The 25,419-nt window shown below is 45.0% G+C and overlaps 1 protein-coding gene across 1 annotated transcript in view; it reads left to right on the top strand.

Moving 5' to 3' along the window:
* The first annotated feature begins 358 nt into the window (after positions 1 to 358).
* The window catches only part of hsf5 (heat shock transcription factor family member 5), a 66,088-nt gene continuing 41,027 nt past the window's right edge, over positions 359 to 25,419 (top strand). Inside the window, exons 1-6 of the mRNA XM_068007887.1 lie at positions 359 to 919; positions 2,262 to 2,411; positions 13,526 to 13,588; positions 14,654 to 14,833; positions 16,005 to 16,041; positions 17,330 to 17,743. Of these exons, the coding sequence (XP_067863988.1) occupies positions 359 to 919; positions 2,262 to 2,411; positions 13,526 to 13,588; positions 14,654 to 14,833; positions 16,005 to 16,041; positions 17,330 to 17,743 (1,405 nt within the window). The remainder of the gene's footprint in view (positions 920 to 2,261; positions 2,412 to 13,525; positions 13,589 to 14,653; positions 14,834 to 16,004; positions 16,042 to 17,329; positions 17,744 to 25,419) is intronic.

Genomic DNA, 25,419 nt, shown 5'->3' with positions numbered 1-25,419 from the left:
GCCTTGCCGCCAGGCGCGTGCGCCCTGAAACGCGTGAGGAATGAGACCGAGCCGCGAGCACTAGCGTGTGCCGCGGTTTCTCTGCGCGCGTGCTGCGGACGTTTGCTTCGCGTGCGATGGGCGCGTGCCTGAGCTCCAAAACTGATTGGTCAGATTGGAATTTAAACGGCAGTTCGGGAACGCGCACTAACGGTTCCATGGAAGGATCGATCGGCATCGGAACCCGACAGAGTGATTGGCATCCATCGATATATCTGTTAGAGGGAGTGCTCGGTTCCAGACAACCCTACTGCTACACTTTATGCTTCATCAGTCAGTTGGATCGATCCCCCCGATGAGCCCAGTTGTGAGCCATGAAATGGAGGAGTTCCTTCTCTCCACCCCGATCAATCCCAATAACTTTCCAGCCAAGCTGTGGCGCATCGTTAACAGCCCCCGATACCGCTCGATCCGCTGGGATCCCCGCGGAGAAGGACTCATCGTCGACCAGCAACTCTTCGAATCCGAGCTCCTCACCCCGATCAAGAACGTCAACAATGGTGCCAACTTGGAGCCTGACACCGACCTGCTCTTCAAAACCACCAACTTCACCAGCTTCATCCGCCAACTCAATCTCTATGGCTTTAGAAAGATGGGTCAGGGGAGCGGCGAGCATCCGGTGCCTGGGGAGTTGGGCGCAGGAGATGGACTGCTTCACCACTTCCACAATCCCAGCTTCAAACAGGACCATCCAGAGCTTCTTATCAACATGAAAAGGCTAACCAGTGCCAACAAAGCCAAGCTGGCAGCCGGGCTCCAGGTCAACACTAGACCACCCAACCGTTTCCAGAGGTATCTCACCAACTCTATGGACTCCATTGGCCAGACCAAAGGAGACCGACATGGTAGGGATGGAGTTACAGCTACATACTCTGGGGTGGTGGGGGGAGAAAATTAATGCCAGGACATAGTTAAATAAATGGGAACAAAAGCACACTGTTCATGATGCCGTGTCTGAATAATACATAACTGCATTTTGGAAGTAAATTCACAAGAAAGTATCAATAGTTTGGTCCTAGCAGCAATAAATAATTTTATATCTTCATTTCCTGCCTCCTGCACATACCACAGGAGTGAGCCCAGTTGGAAGCGAGGAAGAATGATGAGGAATGATATTCCTTTAAAATGTTTTGATAATGTACCAAGCTGTGAAGTTTCCTAAGTGCCATTTTAGAACCGTAGAAGTTTGCATCACAGAAAGAGGCATTTAGCCCATCATGTCTGTGCTAGATCTTTGATAGAGCATTCTAAAACTAACCCATTGCTCTACTGTCTCCTCATAGCCCTGTACCTTCCTATCTCACAAAAAGATACAAGAAAGTGTCATGTGGTTGGAATTTCCATTGTAATTGAAAAACATCATTTTTCAAAAATTCCTGAAATGCCTATCTAGTAGGATGTCCAGAATCAAACAATATACTAAATATTTTTGGACATTTATGGTGGTCAGTGGCCACATTGAATATCTGCAATGCCCTTTCTTAAGCCACAACATGGTCTCATTTAACATCTGTTTGGGGTTTTCATCCAGATTTAAGGTGGTTGCATTAACCCATTTTGTAGAAACAAATTTATAGTAATGGTGGATCCAGTTCATCAGGTCAGTTGCCACTGAACATCAATTCAATTCTTCAATTCAGCCATCCTTTCAAAAGGACATGAGATTCATTGAAGAGTTATCTAAAAATAATGTTGGTGCTGACTAGTAGCAAGTGGTTTCTCTGTAGGCTTAGTGCAGATTAACTTCAACCATTTATGTCTTCAGTGCTTCCTGGCACCAGTATATCATTTGAAGTTTGTCTTTTCAGAAAGAGATGTCACAAGTGGCCAGAAAAGCAGGGACTCCTCCATCTTGTGTTACTTCAGGGCTCCCTCTTCTCCAGATGTCTACTCTGTGTAGTTATTAATGCTGGTGGAAACCTCAAACCTCTGGTGTTCACCCACAAATAAACAGACTGGAGTGATTTCCCACCAGCTCCTGAATGGCAACAAGTCATAGTCAAAGAGTTCTCCTCAGCCAGTAGTTTCATCCAGGATCTGTGAAGGAATATCGCTCATTCCTTCCAAGTCTCCCCAATTATGGAGATCAAAGTACTCTTTAGTGGACCCCATTCCTGACAGGAAGCCTTCAAAGGGAATATGATTTGGAGCAGGAAGTGACATCTTATTTGCTCATTAAGGAAACACCTGACTACTTCTGCTTTTGATGCCTTTCATTCCAGGATGGCCCAAAACTTGAGAATAACTTGAGAGATGCCTATCCAGATCTTAGTCCAGATCTAGAAATGGTCGACTTCCTCAATATATGTGGGTTTTCATCCTTTTATACTCCCTTTGAACTACAACCTAGGGAGCCTCAGGCAGAGGCCAAGGTATGGAGTATGCTACATCTTATCAGAACTCCTATATGCACACCACTTGTGAATTCCATTATAGTATACTAATTGCAGTTATAACATTCATTGATCAGGATACTTCCACCATTGGGCAGTGAACCTTTCATAGCACCATTGGAGGACCTCATGCAGACAGCAGCAGACAGTAGTTGGTGTCTTGATGCAGATGCACCATCTGTTGCCGATGACATACTTCTTAGTTGCAAACTTGGGTGAGATTTTTTGATAATCCATCTGGGGATTTGGTGAAGTACTGCAAATGGCAACAATAGAGTTTTAAGACTGTCACTGTCTGATCTCCGTGAGTGGAGCCAACTCTCATAGAGTTGGGCATCCTGTTCATCAGTTATGGCTGAGCCATCAGATCTTTTGCAGCTTGCACAAGAGCCGAAGGCTCTGTATCAAGGTCCAAGGCCTGCTAAGCAGGAGCAAACCAACAAGGGGCGATAAAAGTCTCCCTCATCTCATGGATTCACCCAACTACCCAGTAGTGATCCCTCCCCTCAGGGAATACAGATTAAGAAGGGGGGCTACAACTTCTAAAATTTGCAGCCAAGTTGGAAGTAACCTTCAGGATGTTTTCATTTATATCACAATTCAGCAGTGTAACAGGATGTACATAAGATTTAATTTGCAAGAAAAAAATACTAATATGGGATTTTTCAGAATGATCTGTCCTCAGCATCACGGCAGCCAGATCTGCATGTAATGCATCAAGCCTTCATCTGCTTATATCGCGAACAGTCATTTTCAGCCTTGCCATTTTAAGAGACACGCAGGAAACTATCCAACAGATCCTTTCCGCTTTTTAAGGTCTTGGACTTCCCAACAACTTTCGGAAATCTCAACTAGAGAAATAGCAAGGTGTAACATTTATAGTTTTCTGTTTCTGAACACTCTAATAAACTTCAAGTGGTGTGGTTGACCTTGATCCAATTGTAGTCCCTTGTTCAGAACTGATTAGTGTATCTCTGGCCAGACAATACTATAGTAGTCCATTACATAAACAAGCAAAAAGGAACTTACTCTTGTATCCTCTGTCAGGCCTGGCTGATTACTGGTGCTGATGCTAACAGGCCTTAATTGGTTTGAATGCCTGAACACAACAGCTCAAGGAAGCTTTGCAGCATGCCACAGACCAGTAGGTTGTGTCTCCTACATTCCCACCTGTACTTGCTCCTCCTCACTCTTGCTTAGTATTTCACCTTGCTGCAACTCACTAAGCATCCCTCAGAGTGGATATGTTGAGCCAGTGCTTGCCACTGTAGGAATATGTGACACTAGGTTGCTATGAAGTGCTAGGCCAAGGCTGTACTGTTGGTCAGACTAACTCTTCCTCTTGCACACTCAGAGGAGCAGGAGATCATACTTTACAATGCTTGCAGTAATACAGCTCTTGAAACATAGCTGCACATGGCAAGATATTGTAGTTTATTACATTCAAATGCGTAAATGTGGTCTATTGTGTAAGGGAATGAATGAGTAAGAAATAGGTAGGGAAGTAATGAAAAGTAAGGAATTCTAGCCTTGAGCTTAGGGGAGGCCTCTGAATTCAACCTCCAACATTCTCTCTATTGCCTCCAGGCCCATAATCTCGATTATCCTTTCCTCATGCAGAGTTGAGTCATAGCTTTGACAAACCCTCTTGTGAAGAAGATTTGAAAGGGACATATATAAGAAAGAGGATTATGGAATGAGTTGTACCAGTGTGCCTAGGACAACAGCTGTTTTCTGTGGATGTGTGAAAGTGGAGCTGTGAGGAATTTTGTGTTGCCATAGTACTTGCTGTTTGCTACTTGGCCCATTTAATGGACAATATTTGTGGCACTATGATATGGTAATAGGGCTAGGTGAAACAGTAGATGGCGAGCATTTCATAAGATCAATTGTCATATTCTCCCTCATGATGCTGCATCAAGTTTAAGGTGAAGAGGAATCAACAAGCTTGGCAAGGCAATTGATTAATATGCAGTCATAAAAATGCATGCTTATCTGGGCAACCTCGCATAGGACAAAATATTTTTCCTCACCTGTTTCCAGATTTGAGCCACAAGTGAGACAGCATTAATAAGGAATGAATTGGGCATAAAACGGGTGTTAATGAGGTGAATTTCGGATGGCGATCACATGTGCCCGATCTGCACCAGAAATATGTCGACCGCTATATTGGTTCAGGCGACCTTTAGTCCTCCTGGGCAATTGCTTGAAATAAGCATTCAGCCAATTAAAATATTCAAATCGGGGTCATTCACGTGTTCCTGGACCCTTTTGTGATATTGGTGTGTGCCAGCACCTGACTCACTCATTCTTAAACCTGTTTAGCAAATCATGGTGGGAAAAGTCTGCAGGCTGCAGAAGTGGTATTTAATGGGATCCTCACCTCCATTCAGGTAAGTCTGTGGTTAGTAATTTTAGAATGCTTGTTGGACTTTTCTTGGCTATTTTGGCTGTCATAGGAGTGTTTATAAATGAGTCAGAATCACTTTTTGGAGTGCAGGAGTCTTTCTCTGCTTTTCCTTCAGCACAATTATTTTTATAATGGGTGTTCTGCTAGGACTGCCATTAGGTCTGGAGGATGTGGATGAGCAGCACCAGCAAGGAAGACTGCACAGAGCAGGAATGCTGCTAGAAGAAGGCGAAGAGGAGGATGGTGCAGGAGGCCCTACACCATGCATGTCTAGGAACCACATTTCCTACCTGAACCTGACTGAGGAGTAGTGTGAGGTGCTTTCACTTCATGAGGGATGCAGTCACTGAGTTGCTTCACCACCAGCAGCCCCACACCAGGGCATCGACAGCATTGACTGTGACTGTGGTGACAGTGGCCCTTAATTTCTAAGCCACAGGGTCTTTCCAGTCTGTAACAGGTGACAAGTGGCATCACACAGTTTGCAGTCCACTTCTGCATTAGGGATGTCACAGAGCACTTTACACAAAGAGGAACCAATTGATCTCATTCCCCATGGAAGCAGTGAAGTAAGGTGAAAGAGCTATGGGCTTAGTCAGGTTAGCAGGCTTCCCATGGGTGCGAGGCACTCACATTGCCTTGTGTGAGTCATCTGAAGAGCCAAGGATACACGTCATCAGGAATGGATTGCACTCCCTGAATGTCCAGCTGGTGTGCGACAACGGGCAGCACATTATGCAGGCCTATGGCCGTTTTCTTGGCAGTAATCATGGTGCCTTTATCCTGCACCAGCCCTCAAAACTTCCTCTCTTTCACCCATCTTATTGGGGGTCAGGCTGGCTGCTTGGGGGCAAGGTGTAGCCCCTGACCACCTGGTTCATGACTCCGGTCAGGAACCCAAGCACAGATACTGAGAGTGCAACAATCAGAGCCATGCCTCCACCAGAGCTATGATTGAACAAAGCATCGGCCTTCTGAAGCAGAGGTTGTGCTGCCTGGACAAGTCATGAGGTGTTCTTTAGTACAGCTGCAAGTGAGTCTCCAGATTTGTCACCAGATGCTACATGCTCCATAAGAACATAAGAAATAGGAGCAGGAGTAGGCCACATGACCCCTTGAGTCTGCTCCGCCATTCAATCAGATCATGGCTGATCTTCGACCTCAATTCCACTTTCCTGCCCAATCCCCTTATTCCTTGATTCCCCTACAGTCCAAAAATCTAATATACTCAACCACTCAGCATCCACAGCCCTCTGGGGTAGAGAATTCCAAAGATTCACAACTCTCTGAGTGAAGAAATTCCTCCTCATCTCAGTCTTAAATGGCCGACCCCTTATCCTGCAACTATGCCCTCTAGCTCTAGACTCTCCAGCCAGGAGAAACAACCTCTCAGCATCTACCTAAACTCCAGAGAGTATTCTTCGAAACTCCAGAGAGTATAGACCCATTCTACTCAACCTCTCTTCATAGGACAACCCTTTCATCCCAGGAATTAATCTCATTAAGCTCCGTTGCACCACCTCTAACGCAAATATATCCTTCCTTAGATAAGGAGACCAAAACATGTACACAGTACTCCAGGTGAGGTCTCACCAAAGCCCTGCACAATTGTAGTAAAACTTCCTTACTCTTGTACTCCAACCCCCTTGCAATAAAGGCCAACATGCCATTTGCTTTCCTAATTACTCGCTGTATCTGCATGCTAACATTTTGTGTTTCTTGTTCCAGGACAACCAAGTCTTTCTGGACACCAACATTTAATAGTTTCTCACTATTTAAAAAATATTCTGTTTTTCTATTCTGCCTAACAAAGTGAATAACCTCACATTTCCCCACATTATACTCCATCTGCCACCTTCTTGCCCACTCACTTAACCTGTCTATATCCCTTTGCAGACTCTTTGTGTCCTCCTCATTGCTTACTTTTCCACCTAGCTTTGTATCGTCAGCAAACTTGGATACATTACATTTGGTCCTTTCATCCAAGTCATCAATATAGAATGTAAATAGCTGAGGCCCAAACACCGATCCTTGCGATACCCCACTAGTTACAGCCTGCCAACTTGAAAATGATTCGTTTATCCCTACTCTCTGTTTTCTGTCCATTAACTAATCCTCTGTCCAAGCTAATATGTTACCCCCAATCCCATGAGCCCTTATCTTGCATAACAATCTTTTATGTGGCACCTTATCGAATGCCTTTTGAAAATCCAAATATACTACATCCACTGGTTTCCCCTTTATCTACCCTGCTAATTACATCCTCAAAAACCTCTAATAAAGCTACTCTCTTCCTTTTTATATTCTTGTAGAAGCTCTTACAATCCGTTTTTATAGTTCTTGCTAGTTTACTTTCATATGCTATTTCCTCCCTTTTTATCAATTTTTTGGTCGGCCTTTGTTGGTTTCTAAAACTCTCCCAATCCACAGGCTTACTACTCTTCTTGGCAGCATTATAAGCTTCTTGTTTTAATCTCATACTATCCTTAACTTCTTTAGTTAGCCACAGGTGGATCACTTTTCCCGTGGAGTTGTTATTTCTCAATGGAACGTATATTTGTTGAGAATATTTAAGTATTTCTTTAAATGTTTGCCATTGCTTTTCAACCATCATACCCTGTAATTTAATTTCCCAATCTTCCTTAGCCAACTCGCCCCTCATACTTATGTAATTGGCTTTATTTAAGTTTAAGACTCTAGTTTCAGACTTAAGTACGTCACTCTCAAACTCAATGTGAAATTCTATCATATTACGATCACTCTTCCCTAGAGGATCCTTTACTGTGAGATTACCAATTAACCCTGTCTCCCTACACAATACAAGATCTAAAATAGCCTGTTCCCTGATTGGTTCCATGACATATTGCTCTAGGAAACCATCTCAAATGCATTCCATGAACTCCAAACTACTTTTGCCAATTTGAATTGCCCAGTCTATATGAAGATTAAAATCCCCCATGATTACTGCATTACCTTTGTTACAAGCTCCTATTATTTCATGAGTAATACTCTGTCCTACGGTATAGCTACTATTAGGGGGCCTATAAACTAAAGCCACCAGTGTTTTCTGCCCCTTGTTATTTCTTATTTCCACCCATACTGATTCTACTTCCTGATCGTCTGAGCCAAGATCTTTCTCACCACTGTCCTTATGTCATCCTTTATTATTTGGGCTACACCCCCTCCTTTTCCATTCTGCCTGTCTTTTCTAAACATCATGTACCCTGGAATATTTAGTTTTCAATCTTGGTCACTTTACAACCATGTCTCTGTAATGGCTATTAGATCAAACCCATTTATCTCTGTGCAACTAATTCATCTATCTTGTTAGGAATGCTCTGTGCATTCAGATAAAGAGCCTTTAATTTTGACTTCATACCATTTTTTCCTGCTTTGACCTTACTCGTTGAAGTTCTATTATTGGTAAACTCTCTGTCCTTACACCCGCCACATGATTGAACACAAAATTCTACCATATTACTGACAATTGCCTCCTTCTGAAGCTGCAGTACCTACTTATGAATAGGCTAGAAACAAAGTGTATTGACTCAATTAGACCACTTCAAAGTATGGAATTCAAAGCAGTTTTTCTGACTCTGCAACACTCCAGTGACCTTGTTTCTCACCAATTGTTCATCACATTATGATGGTTGTTCATGTTATGAACAAGAATGGTGATACTGTTTTGTAGATCCACTGTTTCAATGCCTTGAAAATTGGCTTCTGGAAACATTAATAACTAGTGTCTGCTCAGCCCTCTGTAGGAGTTTAGAAAAAGTTGCGAAACCCATGGCTTGGCCTTATCTGCCCTCATGTACGGATTCTCAAATTAAGGCTGTCAGTAACCCTGCTGCAGAAATGAGGTCATGCAGATTTAGATCTTTTTTGTGACTTATGTGAACATAAATTCACATGCTGGGCACACTCAGCAGGTCAGGCAGCATCTGTGGAGAGAGAAACAGAGTTAAATAGAATGTACAGCACATAAACAGGTCATTCAGCCCAACAGGTCCATGGCGGTGTTTATGCTCCACAGGAGCCGCCTCCCTCTCTACTACATCTAACCCTATCAGTTGCTGATTAAAGAGGTGTGGCTGTGAAAGCAAGTTTCGGCAAACACATGATCAAATATGAGAAGAGAAACAGATATCAATGAAGGTGAACAGTGTAACAGAGACAAACAAAAATCCTGTCGGATTTACCCAGTTATTTTTAAAGTGTCTCTATTTTAATTCTGAACAATTTTCATTTATGCTTTTCTGCTGTTCCCTCTCATTCCTCAAGTCTTGCAAAAAGCCTTAATGGATGAGGAAATATTGATTCATTTGCTGTAATTGAGCCAGGCAGTTATGTTTTTCAAGAAGCAGAACAATTGACCAACGGTGATGGGAATAAAATGGCATCAATGTTGGGTTGAACCAGTAGGAGAAGATCCACCAGAAAGAACTTCTTTACCCGATTGCTATCGTCGTTAGCGTCCTGAATTGGGGTGCTATGAATACGAGAATCGGCCCCATTCTATTTTTTGTGGATAGTACATATCTGGACAATTTTCCATATTGTTGGGTAAATGGCAGTGTGATAGCTGCACAGGAACAGCCTGACCAAAGAAGTGGCTAGTTTTGGTGCACAGGACTTCAGCACTATTGCTGGGATATCGTCAGAGCCTCTGCTCTGTCTAGAGCACTCAGCTGCTTCCAAATGTCACCTGGAGTAAAGAAAATTGGATGAGCACTGATATCTGTGATGGTGGTAACCTCAGGAGGAAGCCAAGTAGGATTATCCACTCTGCATTTTTGGCAGAAGAGGCTCACAAACACTTCAGCCTTGAATCTTGTGCTCATGTGCCGAGCTCCACCATGGTTGGATGGAGATGTTCATAAAGCTTCCTCCTTCCATTAGTTGCCTAATTGTCCACCACCATTCTTGATTTAATGTCGTAGGACGACAAAGATCTTTGCCATAATTTGTTGGCTGTAGGACCACTTAGCTCTATTTTTGGCATGTTGCTTTAGATGTTCATCCTGTAGGTAGCCCTTTGTTGTAGTTTTACTAGTTTGCTGCCTCATTTTAAGGCATGCCTGTTGCTGCTCCAAGCATGCCCTTCCACACTATCTATTAAACCATGGTCTATCTCCTGGCTTGTTGATGATGGAGGAGTGAGGAATGTGTTGGGCTATGTGGTAACAAATTGTAGTGGTATGTAATTCTGCGACTGTTGATGACCGTGTCTCATGGATGCCCAGTTTTGGCTGCTAGATCTGTCCTTAGTTTATCCTACTTACCATGGCAGTAGTGTCACACTATTCGATGGAGGGTATCCTCACTTGAGATGAGACCTTAAGGGGGTAGAAATTGGTTGGTGTTGCGCCCATTTTTTAAGCATACTAATTAAGCAGTGGGCCGACTTTCACCCGATCTGTGCAGGCATTGATTTTTTTTTTATTTGTTCATGGGATGTGGGCGTTGCTGGCGAAGCCAGCATTTATTGCCCATCCCTAATTGCCCTTGAGAAGGTGGTGGTGAGCTGCCTTCTTGAGCCGCTGCAGTCTGTGTGGTGAAGGTTCTCCCACACTGCTGTTAGGAAGGGAGTTCCAGGATTTTACTCAGTGACGATGAAGGAACGGCAATATATTTCCAAGTCGGGATGGTGTGTGACTTGGACGGGAACGGCCAGTTGGTGTTGCTCCCATGTGCCTGTTGCCCTTGTCCTTCTAGGTGGTAGAGGTCGCGGGTTTGGGAGGTGCTGTCAAAGAAGCCTTGGCGAGTTGCTGCAGTGCATACTGTGGATGGTACACACTGCAGCCACAGTGCGCCGGTGGTGAAGGGAGTGAATGTTTAGGGTGGTGGATGGGTGCCAATCAAGCGGGCTGCTTTGTCCTGGATGGTGTTCAGCTTCTTGAGTGTTGTTGGAGCTGTACTCATCCAGGCAAGTGGAGAGTATTCCATCACACTCCTGACTGGTGCCTTGTAGATGGTGGAAAGGCTTTCGGGAGTCAGGAGGTGAGTCACTTGCCGCAGAATACCCAGCATCTGACCTGCTCTTGTAGCCACTGTATTTATGTGGCTGGTCCAGTTAAGTTTCTGGTCAATGATGACCCCCAGGATGTTGATGGTGGGGGATTCGGCAATGGTAATGCCGTTGAATGTCAAGGGGAGGTGGTTATACTCTCTCTTGTTGGAGATGGTCATTGCCTGGCACTTGTTTGTCGCGAATGTTACTTGCCACTTATCAGCCCAAGCCTGGATGTTGTTCAGGTCTTGCTGCATGTGGGCATGGACCGCTTCATTATCTGAGGGGTTGCAAATGGAACTGAACACTGTGCAATCATCAGCGAACATCCCCACTTCTGACCTTATGATGGAGGGAAGGTCATTGATGAAGCAGCTGAAGATGGTTGGGCCTAGGATACTGCCCTGAGGAACTCCTGCAGCAATGTTCTGGGGCTGAGATGATTGGCCTCCAACAACCACTACCACCTTCCTTTGTGCGAGGTATGACTCCAGCCACTGGAGAGTTTTCCCCCTGATTCCCATTGACTTCAATTTTACTCGCGCTCCTTGGTGCCACACTCAGTCAAATGCTGCCTTGATGTCAAGGGCAGTCACTCTCACCTCACCTCTGGAATTCAGCTCTTTTGTCCATGTTTGGACCAAGGCTGTAATGAGGTCTGGAGCTGAGTGGTCCTGGCAGAACCCAAACTGAGCATCAGTGAGTAGATTATTGGTAAGAGCTGCTTGATAGCACTGTCGACGACACCTCCCATCACTGTGCTGATGATTGAGAGTAGACTGATGGTGCAGTAATTGGCTGGATTGGATTTGTCCTGCTTTTTGTGGACAGCACATACCTGGGCAATTTTCCACATTGTCGGGTAGATGCCAGTGTTGTAGCTATACTGGAACAGCTTGGCTAGAGGTGCAGCTAGTTCTGGAGCACAATTCTTCAGCACTACAGCCGGGATGTTGTCGGGGCCCATAGCCTTTGCTGTATCCAGTGCACTCAGCTGTTTCTTGATATCACGTGGAGTGAATCGAATTGGCTGAAGACTGGCTTCTGTGATGGTGTGGATATCGGGAGGAGGCCGAGATGGATCATCCACTCGCACTTCTGGCTGAAGATGGTTGCAAACGCTTCAGCCTTGTCTTTTGCACTCACGTGCTGGACTCCGCCATCATTGAGGAGCGGGATGTTTACAGAACCTCCTCCTCCCGTTAGTTGTTTAATTGTCCACCACCATTCATTACTGGATGTGGCAGGACTGCAGAGCTTTGATCTAATCCGTTGGTTGTGGAATCGCTTAGCTCTGTCTATAGCAAGTTGCTTCCGCTGTTTAGCATGCATGTAGTTCTGAGTTGTAGCTTCACCAGGTTGGCACTTCATTTCTAGGTACACCTAGTGATGCTCCTGGCATTCTCTTCTACACTCCTCATTGAACCAGGGTTGATCCCCTTGCCCACAGCGCCTCATGGATGCCCAGTTTTGAGCTGCTGGATCTGTTCTGAATCTATCCCATTTAGCATGGTGATAGTGCCACACAACACGTTGGATGGTGTCCTCAGTGCGTAGATGGGATTTTGTCTCCACGAGGACTGTGCGGTGGTCACTCCTACCAATACTGTCATGGACAGATGCATCTGCGAGAGGTAGATTGGTGAGGATAAGGTCAAGTAAGTTTTTCCCTTGTGTTGGTTTGCTCACCATCTGCCGCAGGCCCAGTCTGGCAGCTATGTCCTTCAGGACTCAGCCAGCTCGGACAGTAGTGGTACTCCCGAGCCGCTTTTGGTGATGGACATTGAAGTCCCCCACCCAGAGTACATTCTGTGCCCTGGCTGTTCTCAGTGCTTCCTCGAAGTGGTGCTTAACATGGAGGAGGACTGATTCATCAGCTGAGGGAGGGTGGTAGGTGGTAATCAGCAGGAGGTTTCCTTGTCTATGTTTGACCTGATGCCATGAGATTTCATGGGGTCCGGAGTCAATGTTGAGGACTCCCAGGGCCACTCCCTCGTGACTGTATATCACTGTACCGCCACCTCTGGTGGGTCTGTCCTGCCGGTGGGACAGGACATACCCAGGGATGGTGATGGAAGAGTCTGGGACGTTGGCCGAAAGGTATGATTCTGTCAGTATGGTTATGTCAGGCTGTTGCTTGACTAGTCTGTGGGACAGCTCTCCCAATTTTGGCACAAGTCCCCAGATGTTAGTGAGGAGGACTTTGCAGGGTCGACACTGGCTTGGTTTGCCTTTGTTGTGTCCGGTGCCTAGTGGTCCGTTCGGTTTTATTCTCATTTTGACTTTTTTTAAGCAAGATTATACAACTGAGTGGCTTGCTAGGCCATTTCAGAGGGCGATTAAGAATCAACCACATTGCTGTGGGTCTGGAGTCACATATAGTCCAGACCGGGTGAGGACGGCAGGTTTCTTTCCCTGAAGGACATTAGTGAACCAGATGGGTTTTTACGACAATCCGGTAGTTTCATGGCCACCATTAATAGTATTAGGTTTTTTTTATTCCAGATTTTATTCAATTAATTGAATTTAAATTCCCCAGCTGCCGTGGCGGGATTTGAACTTATGACTCCGGATTATTAGTCCAGGTCTCCGGATTACTAGTCCAGTAACATAATCACTATGCTACCTTACCCGGCAAATTCTGACAAATTCGTGGGGCCCATTTTTTAGGCGCCCCAGGCAAGCCAGCTGCGCTCAGGATTCTTCAACAGTCTCCATGGCCACCAACCAAAGGTAAATTTTTGATTTTTTTAAAAAACTCTTCCTGTGGAGCCAGGCGGAGCAGGAGTGCTCCCCAACTCCACAGGAGTCATGATTGCCCCCCACGCCATAGCCCACTCCAACCCCTTCCCGGGACTTATTTGAAGGCTGCTGCCCGCAGTGGAGGCACAACCAGCACCAGAAGCTCGCCCCAATTATTCAGATGAGGTCCAAGGATCAATTCTCGTGCCCCTTCGGGCGAATGCTGCCTCAGCAGCACCGAGTCTGGGCCCGCATATATTCTGTACCTTTGCTTCTGTCAGTTATTCCTCCAAATGACATTCAACATAGACAAGTACTGAATTGTCACTTCAGGGGTGTGGTAGGTATAATCAGCAGGAGGTTTCCTTGAATTTGTTTCCAGATGCCATGAGACCTCATGGGGTCCAGAATCAATATTGAGCACTCCCAGACTACTGTCATCCAACTGTATACCACTGTATCCTCCCTTCTGGTGTGTCTATCCTGCCAGTTTGTGAGGGATAGCCAGGGCTGGTGATGGAAGTGGGATGTTGGCTGATAGATATGATTCTGTGAGTACAACAATGTCAGGCTGTTGCTTAACTAGTCTGTGGGACAGCCTCCCAACTTGGTTAGCAGTGTCTAACTGTTGGTGAGGAGAACTTTACACGGTCGACTTTGCTGAGTTTTCCTGAGTCTTATCCTGATACGAAAGCTGGGTCGTTGCTGATCAGTCAATGTGACTTTTTTTTAAACTTTGTAGTGATTGTTTACAACTCAGTAGCTTGCTCGGCCACTCCAGAGTGCATTAAGAGTCAACCATGTCATGTAGAACTGGAGACAACGTAGGCCAGATCAGGTATGGGTAGTAAGCTCCCTCCCCTAAAGGACGTTAGTGAACCAACATTAGTGAACCCCCCTTAGTAACGCACCTCCAGTTTTATGGCTTCAACATTTAGATTTCCCCTTCAGGCTTTCATATACTTATCCTATTTTTTCCCCATTACAACCAATGAATATTGCTGTACCTACAAGTTAAGTCACAAAGCCTGTGTAACTCTTTGGGGGTGATTTTAGGAGGCAGTTGGAGGCGGGAGGGCTCCAAAAATCGCGGAAATCCTGTTCGGGTTCGGAAGCCGGCTCCAACCCGCCAACTTCCGAGTTTCCCAGGGATCCACCTGTGTGCTCGTGGGTGACCCGCAAATGGAAGTCCTGCCAGCAATTAAAGCCGGCGGGATGACAGTTAAAGAACCAAATGTACCTCATTGAGGTACTTAAGGCACTTTACCTGTGACAGATTAAGTACTTAGAAAGATTTTTAACTTAGCTGGGCGACTTGCCCACCACTTCTGATTCATGGGTGTGAAGGGCCGGATCAGGGAACAAGAGACTAAATAAATTAAATAAAAACCATGGGAGGAAGTGAAGACACTAAATGAATCTACCTTTGCACCCTGCTCCGATGTCCGATGTCTCCCTCTCCGATGTACCCCTCTTCACCCCCCCCCCCCGATGTCCCGCTCTTCACACACCCCCAATCTTCCTCCGATGTCCCCCTCTTCACCCCCCCGATCTTCCCCTCCCCCGCCCCCAATCTGCTCCTCTCCCCCCACCCCAATCTGCTCCTCTTCCCCCACCGTCTTCTAGTCCAGCGCTGGATCTTCTATTCTCCTCCCCCCCAGTCTTCAGTTCCAGCGCCGGATGACATCTCGCTCTCTTTCTAGCTACCCCACCCCCCCCATCGCGTTGCAGCTCCTGATGTCAGCCAGCCTATCAATCAGGCTAGCTGCCGGGCACAAAACCCGGAGAGGACATTAATCATCATCGCGTAGGAAATGGTAAGTTTCGTTCATGCGGGTTTGCCACGCGCACCTTCACCGCCCCCCCGCTGCCATCCCGCCACCATTGTAAAATCGAGCCCAAAATACCAAGCCCATTTTTGTGTTTCTAGCTTTTTGGGGGCTGTCACTTTTTTTTGAAGTTGTTGGGCACATTTTGTTATTTTTCTATGTTGGCATCTATGGGTTAACCTTTCAGAAAACTGACTCTACAGTCTTTGGCATGTAATTGAAACAGCACAGTGAGCAGATAATTCACATAAATGGTGGGCATTTTGTTTTTCCTTTTGAAACTTGAAGAGTAAACAGCCTCCACTTTAGCCATCCACCAAGTGGCACATAAATAGATATGAGTCCTGAAATTCTGTGCGGGTTCCACTGGACTCCCACAATATTTCAGACAGGAGACCAGTGGAACCCTCAGAAAAATGGCAGATATTCGGTTACGCTTAAGCTCTTGTTTCGCGGAACTTCCTCACATCCTTGTAAGAGACGGAATTTTCATCCGCTCTTTTCAAGGCAAATGGCGGACATAGGAAGTCCTGACCCAGCGCTGCCCTAAGTCTCGAATTCTCACTCCTCCTTCTCAGTTTGGACTCTATATCATAGTAGCAGCCAGTACACCAAGTGAGTGGAGGTTTACTGGCCTCCACAAGGGAATACCTGGGCCCCACTGGTGGGATTCAGGCCAAACAAATGACCTGGACCCATGATGATTGTAAAATTTCTGGAGATCCACCTCTTTGCTTAGGAGGGCAAAGAGCTAATGGCTGGGGTCGGGAGAACTAAGCAATCTCCACGCCCCCCCCCAACTCCAGTTGGGCGGATGTCAGAGTTTTCAGCAGACATGGCCAGGTGGATGCCGATGCATCCGAAGTGTCACTTGCCCACCTGTCTGATGCAAGTGAGGTGCCTTCCACTGACCCTGCAAACTCCAACGGAGTCAGTGCTGGACCGAAACCACTGGGATCACAACCCGAGGAATTTTGGAGCCATGACCTCCAAACAGTGTGATTGGCCTTGAACTTTTCAAAAGCAAAGTACACTGGAACGTAGGGAAAGTAAGAACAGTCAATGCTTCTTTATTGCACTGTATCTGCAAGTAAGGCAGGAATCACAGCCTGTCCCAATGCCTGACACCATGATGTTACGGCATTGGTTACATAAATTCCTTGAATCTATCAGCAACTGGAGGACACAGAATGAGCTGGCAGAATCTCTCAGGGCATAGAACAGCCACACAAATGAACCTTCCATTCAAGGGATATCAGTTCCATTTTGTAACGCATGGGCTATTCAAAAATAGACCTCCCAGCTTTGGTTTAAAACTAAAAGCTACCAAATTTTACCACAGCTTCCAAGATGTTAGGAATCTGCTCAAGCATGACACCTCAGTGGATTGAAGTGGTAATTATTTCACTGTTGGAAAGTAGTGAACTAAAAGTAGCAAATTATAATCTAGAAATTAATGTTGGCATATAATCAGATGAACGCTTAATGCATTTGCATTACTGTCAGCAATTTCAATGCAGGCATTAACCCATTAACACTCCATTAAAATAGTGAAAGAGGTATGTTGTATGGAAGGGTTAAGTGTTTGTTCACTAAAGTGTTTGTTCACCGGCATCTCCACGATATAGTGGAGATGCCGGTGATGAACTAGGGTGGACAAATGTAAGGAGACGCACAACACCCGGTTATAGTCCAACAGCTTTATTTGAAATCACAAGCTTTCAGAGCTTTGCTCCTTCGTCAGGTGAAGTCACCTTCACCGGGTGTTGTGCGTCTCCTTACATTTGTTCACTAATATCAACAGCAATTTCTAGCTTTGTATTGTATTCAGTAAGAAGTTCTTACTTGTGTATAAGAGTTGACCCACCTTATAATATTATCTCTTTTGTTATGTTTCATGCAGGACCTGTGACAGTTGGACAACTTCAACGAACATTCCGCAGGGAAAGCTTGTCTCCATACCCGTTTATATCATCTTCCCACAATCAAAGTCCTTTGCATACAGTGTCCATTAAAAGTTTGTCAGGTTCCAATACTGGTGGCCTAGATCGAACCCCTATTCCACCACGTACATGGCATAGCTCTATTGGACTGGTGGCTGGACAAATGGATACCACCTCTTCATCTCCATTTTCTGATAAAGCAATTCCATTTTCTGTCATACAGCGATTCCCAACTGAGGTCACCTATACACTGCAACCAAATCCTAATAATGTGCATGTTCAGCAAGGGTCTCAAGAGATTGGAGCCTCTGGTCAGAAATATACTGGTTACCTTACTTCTCCACCACAGTATCACCAGGCTTTCTATCCAACAGGTACAGCCTTTTAATTCCTAGATGTTACCATCTTTTATTTTCATTTAAATCTTCATTCCATTTTCATTTTTTAAATGCATTCTTAGGTTCCCCTGTAACATACACCATTCTGTCAGAATATGATCAGATGACGTCTTCAAGGCCTATGCCGGTGCAGGTCTTGACTCCACAAGGAGTTGCAGGCAAAATTAATGATTTGACATATATATGAGATAGAAGTCTTAGACAGGGTAAAATGAATCCAAACCAATAAATCCCTAGGGATGGATAATATTTACCTCAGAGTGCTAAGAAAAATTAGCAAGGAGATTTACAAGGCATTGACAGGCACCAGTAGATTTGAAACAGGCCAAGATGGTGCCTATGTTCAAAAAGGGTGACAAAACATTAGTTTTATGTCAATTCCACATAAAATAATGGAATCAATTATTAGGAGTAAACTTGAGCATTATGAGGAGAGTTTAACCCCCCCCCCCCACCCACGACAGGTGGGAGAGGGTTGGGTGGGAGCGGTTAAATTGTAAAAAATGTGAAACCCGACCCCAAACGCCGTAAGTGCGCCTACTTCCGGTTTTACCGCAGCGGGGTTGGGGGTGGCCGAGTAACCCACTTTGGAGCAGCAGGTCAGTGATTTTAATATTTAATGAGGCTGCATTCCTCAGATTTTGGCAGCCATTTGAATTTAACAGCTGAGGGCCGGGTTCCAGATTTTCACTACCCTTTGAAAAAGTGCTTCCTGATTTCACTCCTAATTGGCCTACCTCTAGTGGAAATGGAGGCTGCCACTTAGAAATTACAGAATGGAATGAATAAAATATGTCAATGGACAAAAAAATGATAGATGAAATTTAATGCAGACAGGCGTGAGGTCCATAGGAAGGAAAAATAGGCAACACATGTATTCTATAAATGGTGTTGAAGCAGCTATGGATCAAGTTTAAAGAGACCTAGGGGTCTTAGTAAGCTCAATGCTCAGCATGTTCAACCAATTCAGATCAGCAATCAACAAAGTCATTAGAATGTTCAACTATATAACCAAAACAGTAACATACAAGTCAAAGGAAACCATGATCAAACTATATAAGAGACACAAGTGAGATATTCAAGCATTGGAAGAAATATAAGGAAGAGCCAAGCGACTGATCCCTAGTATCAGTGGTTTGAGTTATGAAGAAAGGTTGAAGAAACTTGGGATTTTCAGTTTTGAAAAGAGATATCTAAGAGGAGATCTTATCATAAGATAGTTAACGATGGAAAAAAGTAAATGCAGAAAACTAATTTTAATGAAATTGAATAAATAGTACAAGGGGACACATTTTCAGGCTAGTAAAAGGGTTGATTTAGGGTTGATATCAGGAAATTCTTCACAGAAAGAGTGATCGGTACATGACTTGGTTAGTTGGCCAGGAAGACCTACTTTTTTCCCTTTATCTTAGTGCTTCTCACTGGCCTAATTGTGGCCAGTAAAAGCACTGCACTAGCGGCAGCGCGATCTTCGTAGATTTGAAACATACCTCCCATCCCCCCCACTCTCGCAAATGCATTTTAAACACATTAGCACATGCCTGCTTGTCTCATGCTGATGCCGTGATGCAGTGGACTAACATCATGACACAATTATATTGTGCTTGGGCAGTGGCCAATTTAGCAAGATCAACCTGTACATTTGCATCCCTCGGAACAAAATTTGCCACCCATCTCCCTGTGGGTTGTAGTATAACTTTGAGAGAGCATTTATCAAGCCGTTAAGTAAATGCAATAATATTTGCAGACTGCAGCGAATGTCATGTGACCATACCTCCCTCTAGAGTTGGCAACTACAGAGAATGGGACAGGGACAGTGCTTGAAAGCCTGCAGAAAAGTAGGCCAGAGCAATTTCCAATAAACAATCTACACTTCAACAATTTTCCCCTTTGCTTTCTTACTTAGATAAGTCACAGTAAGATGTTGCAGAGGGTGTGCCCTTCTATCTCTGCCCTATCAAACTCCTCATCATCCATGCTGTCATTCACCTTTCTCACACTCATCAGCCCAGAGAAATCCTTCCAGAGGGTTGGGGGCTGTAGATAGTTTTTGATGAGGTTTTGTCAGTATGTGTGGAACACAAGAGTGCTGGGGAGTCAGGTGCCAGTGGAGCCTACTGCTGGGCAACCGGGGCACCACCGAAGTTAGCCCCTGGCTCCAGATCTTCAGGACTCAGATTTCAGGGGACCTCTTCTAAAAAGGATGCTGGATTATTATTGCACTTACATGGAGGTTCCGATCATCTTGGAGGACCTGAGACAGGTGACAGGGGTCATGATGGTGCCCAATGCCATCTTCTCTGCTAACATCCAGGATAGTTTCAAAATGATGCAGTCCAACCTAGAGCGAGTTGCAGTTCTAGAAACATCTAGCAGGCAGGCAGATCTGGGACCTAGTACAAATGTGGCAAGAGTCCACTCTCATGATGCTGTCATCACTACTAATGAACATGTGAACTTTCCAGTCAACCCTCTCAGATTCCTGCTCAGATAAGTGGCACAATACATGAACTGGCTGCCCATGCACCTGCAATGGAAGTGCAATGTACACAAGAGTCCTTCTGGGACTCCAAAGCCCTGAAATAAGGGCCACCTCGGTTCCAAGAGGCTTATGATACCACAATGCAGTCAAGCACCTCTGATGTTCCTAGCCCCCATGTTGCCTATAAACGGATAGGTTTTAGAACTGCTCGGAGAGGCAACAACGGGAAATGCATTGAGAAAAGAAAGCAGTGGGTATAGATATTAATGTAAACACTTAAAAAAAAACATTAAAAAAAATATTAATATACACAGTAAACAATGAAGCAGTTGTAAATATTCATGTGCACAGTAAAAACACTTTGTGAGATGAAGTCCAATGCTCAGAAGTACGTCTGTTCTTAGGGTTTTGTGTTTGAGATGACTTTGGAGGTCTGGTTACAACAGGACTCCTCAATAAAGGTAAGTAAAAATCTTTAAAACTTACCTTTCAGGTAGCAGCCTCCAGCGGAACCTTAAAGGGACCGCTGGTTTGGTTGCTGAATACCTGAAGAAACTAATTCCAGTCCATTTTGGCAAAGGGGCATATACAGTGAGTCTAATGACTATTTCAGGCACGCGCCCTGGACATCTATTGCACAGCCCTAACCAGTGTGGTGGGCAGCACACTTCCAGAATGAGTGGGCGCCACCACACGCCATGATGGACCCTTAGCCGCTCATTTTACTCCTGTAAAACGGGCGCAGCATGATCCAATTTTTGGGTCTAGGAGTTTCTCTGAAGGACAAGATGATGAGCTGATGGGATTAAATTGAGGCACTACAGTACCACCACTGATGGGGAAATATAATTACAGCATGACAAATTTTCATTGGCAGTTTCCTTTTTAATTGTGGATGAGATTTATAATGGAAAAAAATTGACACAAAAGTGTAGCAAAATGTGATAACAGGAAGTAAGATTTTGGAGCCAGAAAGTGCGCATAGATGTAGCATGGTTAATATATCTAGAAACAGAGATATATAGAAATATATACATATAGATATATTTACCTCAGTTCTTTAATCACAACATTACTACCTAATTGCTTCACTTGATTTTAAATATTGCCAAGCATTTTCCACGCAGATCAGTATGACTACTGCCTCTGCTACTTATTTAGCTGCATATAACATGGTCCAGTGCAAAGTATGCCTTTTCATTACAACTTGTCAAACGCAGACCACACAGCTTAGTAAGTTGCTACAAAAATGAATTGGATTTGATCATGAAATGCACACCCACTTCCAGAGGTGAGAGGATAATGTACTAATTCACTATTTTATCCATCCACCACTTATTAATGTTTTAAATTGAATGGAACTCAACAGTTATGAAGCAATAGGTATTCCGGCTAGCAAAATTATAAGGACTTTTACAGGCTTGATGTTTTGAAGTCTGCAGATACAGATACTGAACTAATTTGCACTGTTTAATAACGAAGACGCATGTAAGGAGAAGTAGATATTCGAATACCAGAAATATAGAGTAGTGAGATTAATTATGCTGATACCTATACTGGGATTAGCAAAATTAAAATTTTAAAATCAATTTCCCAGATACAGATATCTAGATCATTATAGGGCAAATTTTCTGCTTTTTGCTTTTATTTATTTTCTTTTGTCACCCACTACCCAGGGAAGTTGCCTCTGAATAGAAAGAGCCTGCTGAATAAGATGGCCATTCCTGTGTGAATTCCTGTTTCTCTCAGGGAGCTAGAGTTTGAGAAGGATTTCTACAGACATGAGCAGAGGCAAGTGCATGTCCACCAGAGCTGAATTGACTTGGTCCTATCCAAGGGTGGAGGGTGTACAACCAAGTCACAGTTACTTGGGCATGTCTAAGAAATTCAAATCTGATCTGAGTTTCTGACTCTATAGGCTTCGATATTAATCCCCCCGACAACGGCCAGGGATGGGTTAAAAATTTGGAAATAGGGAATGCGTCCCCAACCCGCCACGTACGCGCCCATTGCCGTTTTTACGGCGGCGGGTAGCATGCCATATGAATGTCCTGCCTCGAGAGGCGAGACACTTCATTAACATATTTAAATCAGGCTCCCACAGTGCAATCGGGAGCCTGATTTAAATTTAACTGTTGCCGGCCGGGCTTACCAGAGCTTGGGAAACCCGGCAGCGAAATGGAGGCAAAAATTGCCAGTTCAAGAAGGTAAGTGCTTTTTACAGCTCCCCTTGTGCGCCAGGAGGAGCAGGAGCGTTCCGCCTGGCCCCACAAGGAAGCCTTCGGCCTTCCCTCTGCCGATCGCGGCCTTTGTCTTCCCCTTGCTGCGACCGGCGACCCCCCCCCCCGACAAGCCCCAATCTGTAGCTCCCTCCCGATTGCCTGCTTTTCCTCCCCCCCCACCAAACCCTGATCGGTAACTCCCTCGCTTTCGATTGCTCCTCTCTTCCTCCCTCCCACCATGCTCCAATCTGTAGCTCCCTTCCTCCCAATTGCCAAGGATCATCCCCAAGGGTCCCCAGCTACAACTTACTGCCGCTAGTTTTCCCGCCCGGCAGCCGGTCAGCCTGTCAATTTGGCCAGCTGCCAGGCGGGAAGTGGAAGAAAAATATTATAATGAGGTCCTGCCTTTAAATTGGGCAGGATCACAGCGTCCTTGAGCTTGCTGGTTTCCCCTGCGCTACCACGCTCTCCCTCAAAAATATCAGGCCATATCTTCTCCATCACAAAGACAGCCTACTTCCACCAACTGGGCCTCAACCTATCTGCTACTGAAACCCTCACCCATTACTTTGTCACCTCCAGACTTGACTATTCCAATGCTCTCCCAGCTAGCTTCCAATCTTCCACCCTGCGTAAAGTTCACCTCATCAAAAACTCTGTTACCTATATCCTATCCTGCACCAAGTCCCACTCACCCTGCCCTCGTTGACCTATATTGGGTTCCAGTTCTCCAATGCCTCAAATTTAAAGTTCTCATCCTTGTATTTAAATCCCCTCATGGCCTTGCCCCTCCCTATCACTGTAACCTCCGCCAGCCCTACAATTCCCTCCCTTTGAATTCTCTGTTTCTCTGACTCTGGCCTCTTGGGAACACCCCACCATTGGCAGTTATGCCTTCAGACACCTCGGTCCCACACTCTGGAATTCCCTCCCTAAACCTCTCTGTCTAGCCACCTCTTTCTACTCCTTTAGGACCCTCCTTAAAATCCACCTCTTCAATGAAGCTTTTCGTCACACCTTCTAGTATCTCCTTCTTTGGCTCGGCATTCATTTTTTCCTTATGCCTCATTGAGATACCTAGGGACTTTTCTACATTAAAGGCACTATATAAATGAATTTGTTGTTATTCACCTCCTATGCTTCACCGGGGTGGCAGTCTTGCAACTTTGTAGTGTCCTGCAGTCAGACCTCCAAGCCTTGTCCATAACTGGAACAGCTTTACCTATGGTGATAAAAGTTAGTTCTGCCTTGAACATCTATGCAGCTAGTTCCTTTAAAATCTCTGGGGTGACATCCATCAGATCAGCCAGTCTGTAATACATTGCTGCATACATCAGATCACTGATGTATTGTTTGCCAGGGCGAAGCACTTCATCACTTTTTGAAAAAAAAGTGACCAGCTACAAGGGAGGGTTCTTCAATTTTTCAGAGCAGCTGGGTTGCAAAGACCACAACAATGGAACTCGTGGCCATACGGCCTACTTTCATTAATGTTGCGATATTTAGGAATAAGAAAGGTTTCCTTTCCATCAATGTCCAAGTTGCATGTAGCATGTCAAAATACCATGCAACTACATGTCGGTACCCTGGAGCTCCCACAGTTTGTTTATTCTACACCAGTCAACAGCCCCATCATTACTGAATAAAGTTTCTGCCCGAGCTATGGATATTCTCTGGAGCTGTCACTTATACCATTGTGGAATCTATGAATTTTAGCAGAAAGAAAATACAATGAGATACATGCCTTCACAAGGATACAGAACATTTGAAAGGTATGCTGAAACAAAAGCCCCGATTTTAACTCAAGCCGGGAATCGGGTGGGTGGGCGGGAATGGGCAGAATGAACAGCAAGCCCTCGTGATCGCCATTATGAGGCCCAGGCAATTTTAACTCCCGGGTTTCATCTTAATGATTGATGGGCTGCCCACCCAATAGTGACGGGAAATAGGCGGCCCATCCATTTTCACTACGCAATTTCTGGTGCGCCGCTCGAGGGCTGTTTAAAGTGGGAATACATCTCATAAAATAAGGTTGCATTCCTTGCTTTCAGATTTGTTTGCAACATTGTGGAAGCAATTCTGTGGGTAGTAATGAGTTGGTGGGCTATCTAAATATTCTGATGCCTCGCTGGAAGTCCTGGTGGTGGGGGTCGGAGAAAGTGGAGCACCCCAGGACTGGACAGAGATGGTGGGGAGGGTCAGTGCCTGCAGTATTACCCTACAGGATGTGGGTTCAGTGTGAGAAGAAGTTTAATGACCTCACAAGAGTAGCAAGGGTGAGTGCAGCTCTTCATCTTTCCACCTCGACAACACCTGACAACACTCCTTTCAACACATCTCCCCGCCCCACCACGCTCAACAGTTCCATCCCTTTCATTTCATCCTTCAGCATACGACCACAAGGGCACACTGCAACACCTCTCTTTCTCATTTCCAAACATACCCACCCCTTTGCTTTCTTCATACCACACATTAACAGCATTCTCTTCTCATATCCGAGCACTTATGCAACCGGCAACCCTTCCCAGGACTCCTTCCATCCTTCACATTCCACACAATTGGCTTTACATTTATCACCGCCCTCATTCCATCGTGTTTCTTCTTCAGAACTCAGCACATGCACTATATACACAAGCCCTACATAACTCCACTTACTTTTTCAACAGCCACTCACTAACTCTCGCCCTCTGTTTCTGCAGTACAAGACAGCACATAATGCCTGGGAAAGGAGCAAGACTGGAAACGTAACATAACAGCCCTCACCCAAACAGAGCAGGAAGCCCTGGACATTAGTGGTCCAGGCAAAACCCTGAGGTTCGGGAAAGGCAAGGCTGGCAGCTTATCTGAGCAGGGTGTTTATATATTACTTGTAACCCTTCATTCAAATCAGCAAATATTCAGAAAGCTTCACAACTTCAAGCTGTATTTTGAAGACTGTCACCTGCACT

The sequence above is a fragment of the Heptranchias perlo genome, chromosome 28 (genome assembly GCF_035084215.1).
Source record: "Heptranchias perlo isolate sHepPer1 chromosome 28, sHepPer1.hap1, whole genome shotgun sequence".
NCBI lineage: Eukaryota > Metazoa > Chordata > Chondrichthyes > Hexanchiformes > Hexanchidae > Heptranchias > Heptranchias perlo.
This window is presented reverse-complemented; position numbering and strand designations above follow the sequence as displayed.